General features: G+C 40.3%; 1 protein-coding gene across 1 annotated transcript in view; it reads left to right on the top strand.

Moving 5' to 3' along the window:
• LOC116706650 (trace amine-associated receptor 1) overlaps positions 1-77 on the top strand; it is a 1176-nt gene extending 1099 nt beyond the window's left edge. The window contains exon 1 of the mRNA XM_032543588.1: positions 1-77. This exon is cut by the window's left edge and continues 1099 nt beyond it. Coding sequence (XP_032399479.1) covers positions 1-77 — 77 coding nt within the window.
• Positions 78-559: the final 482 nt, after the last annotated feature.

Genomic DNA, 559 nt, shown 5'->3' with positions numbered 1-559 from the left:
GGTTCAGATCAGCTTTCAGAATGATAATTTCTGGGAAAATATTTCAAGGTGATTTTTCTGACACAAAACTGCTTTGACACATTCTCTGGAGTACTGAATAAAGAGCGGGCCTGTGGGATTAGACTTTGTTACCTGCATCTCAGCATCATGTTTTGTCATCTTTTTTATTATGCAATAACAAATTACATTTTAAGGCTCAACAGTGCATTACAGGGAGTTATAATGCTACAGTAAAAGATAATCTAAAAGTAACAGTGACAAGTAGCAAGAATTTCCTAAAGGTTGCAGTCAAAACAGGACGTTATGAGCATAATGTATTCAGATTAACACAAAACTCCACTCAGTAGTTCTTAGCGTGCCAAATTTCGGTATCTGCTCACGCTTATCTGTCCTCTCTGCATATTGACAATAGAGTGGAGGTCCTACACACACACACACACACACACACACACACAAACACACACACACACGTGTGGCAGAAGTGGGGATGGAGCAAACAACGTCGGCTCTGCAGTTATGTTGAAGTCACAGTGAGTCCCTGTAATGCTGATGAAGTGGT

Source organism: Etheostoma spectabile, chromosome 18 (genome assembly GCF_008692095.1).
Source record: "Etheostoma spectabile isolate EspeVRDwgs_2016 chromosome 18, UIUC_Espe_1.0, whole genome shotgun sequence".
In the NCBI taxonomy this organism is placed as follows: domain Eukaryota; kingdom Metazoa; phylum Chordata; class Actinopteri; order Perciformes; family Percidae; genus Etheostoma; species Etheostoma spectabile.
This window is presented reverse-complemented; position numbering and strand designations above follow the sequence as displayed.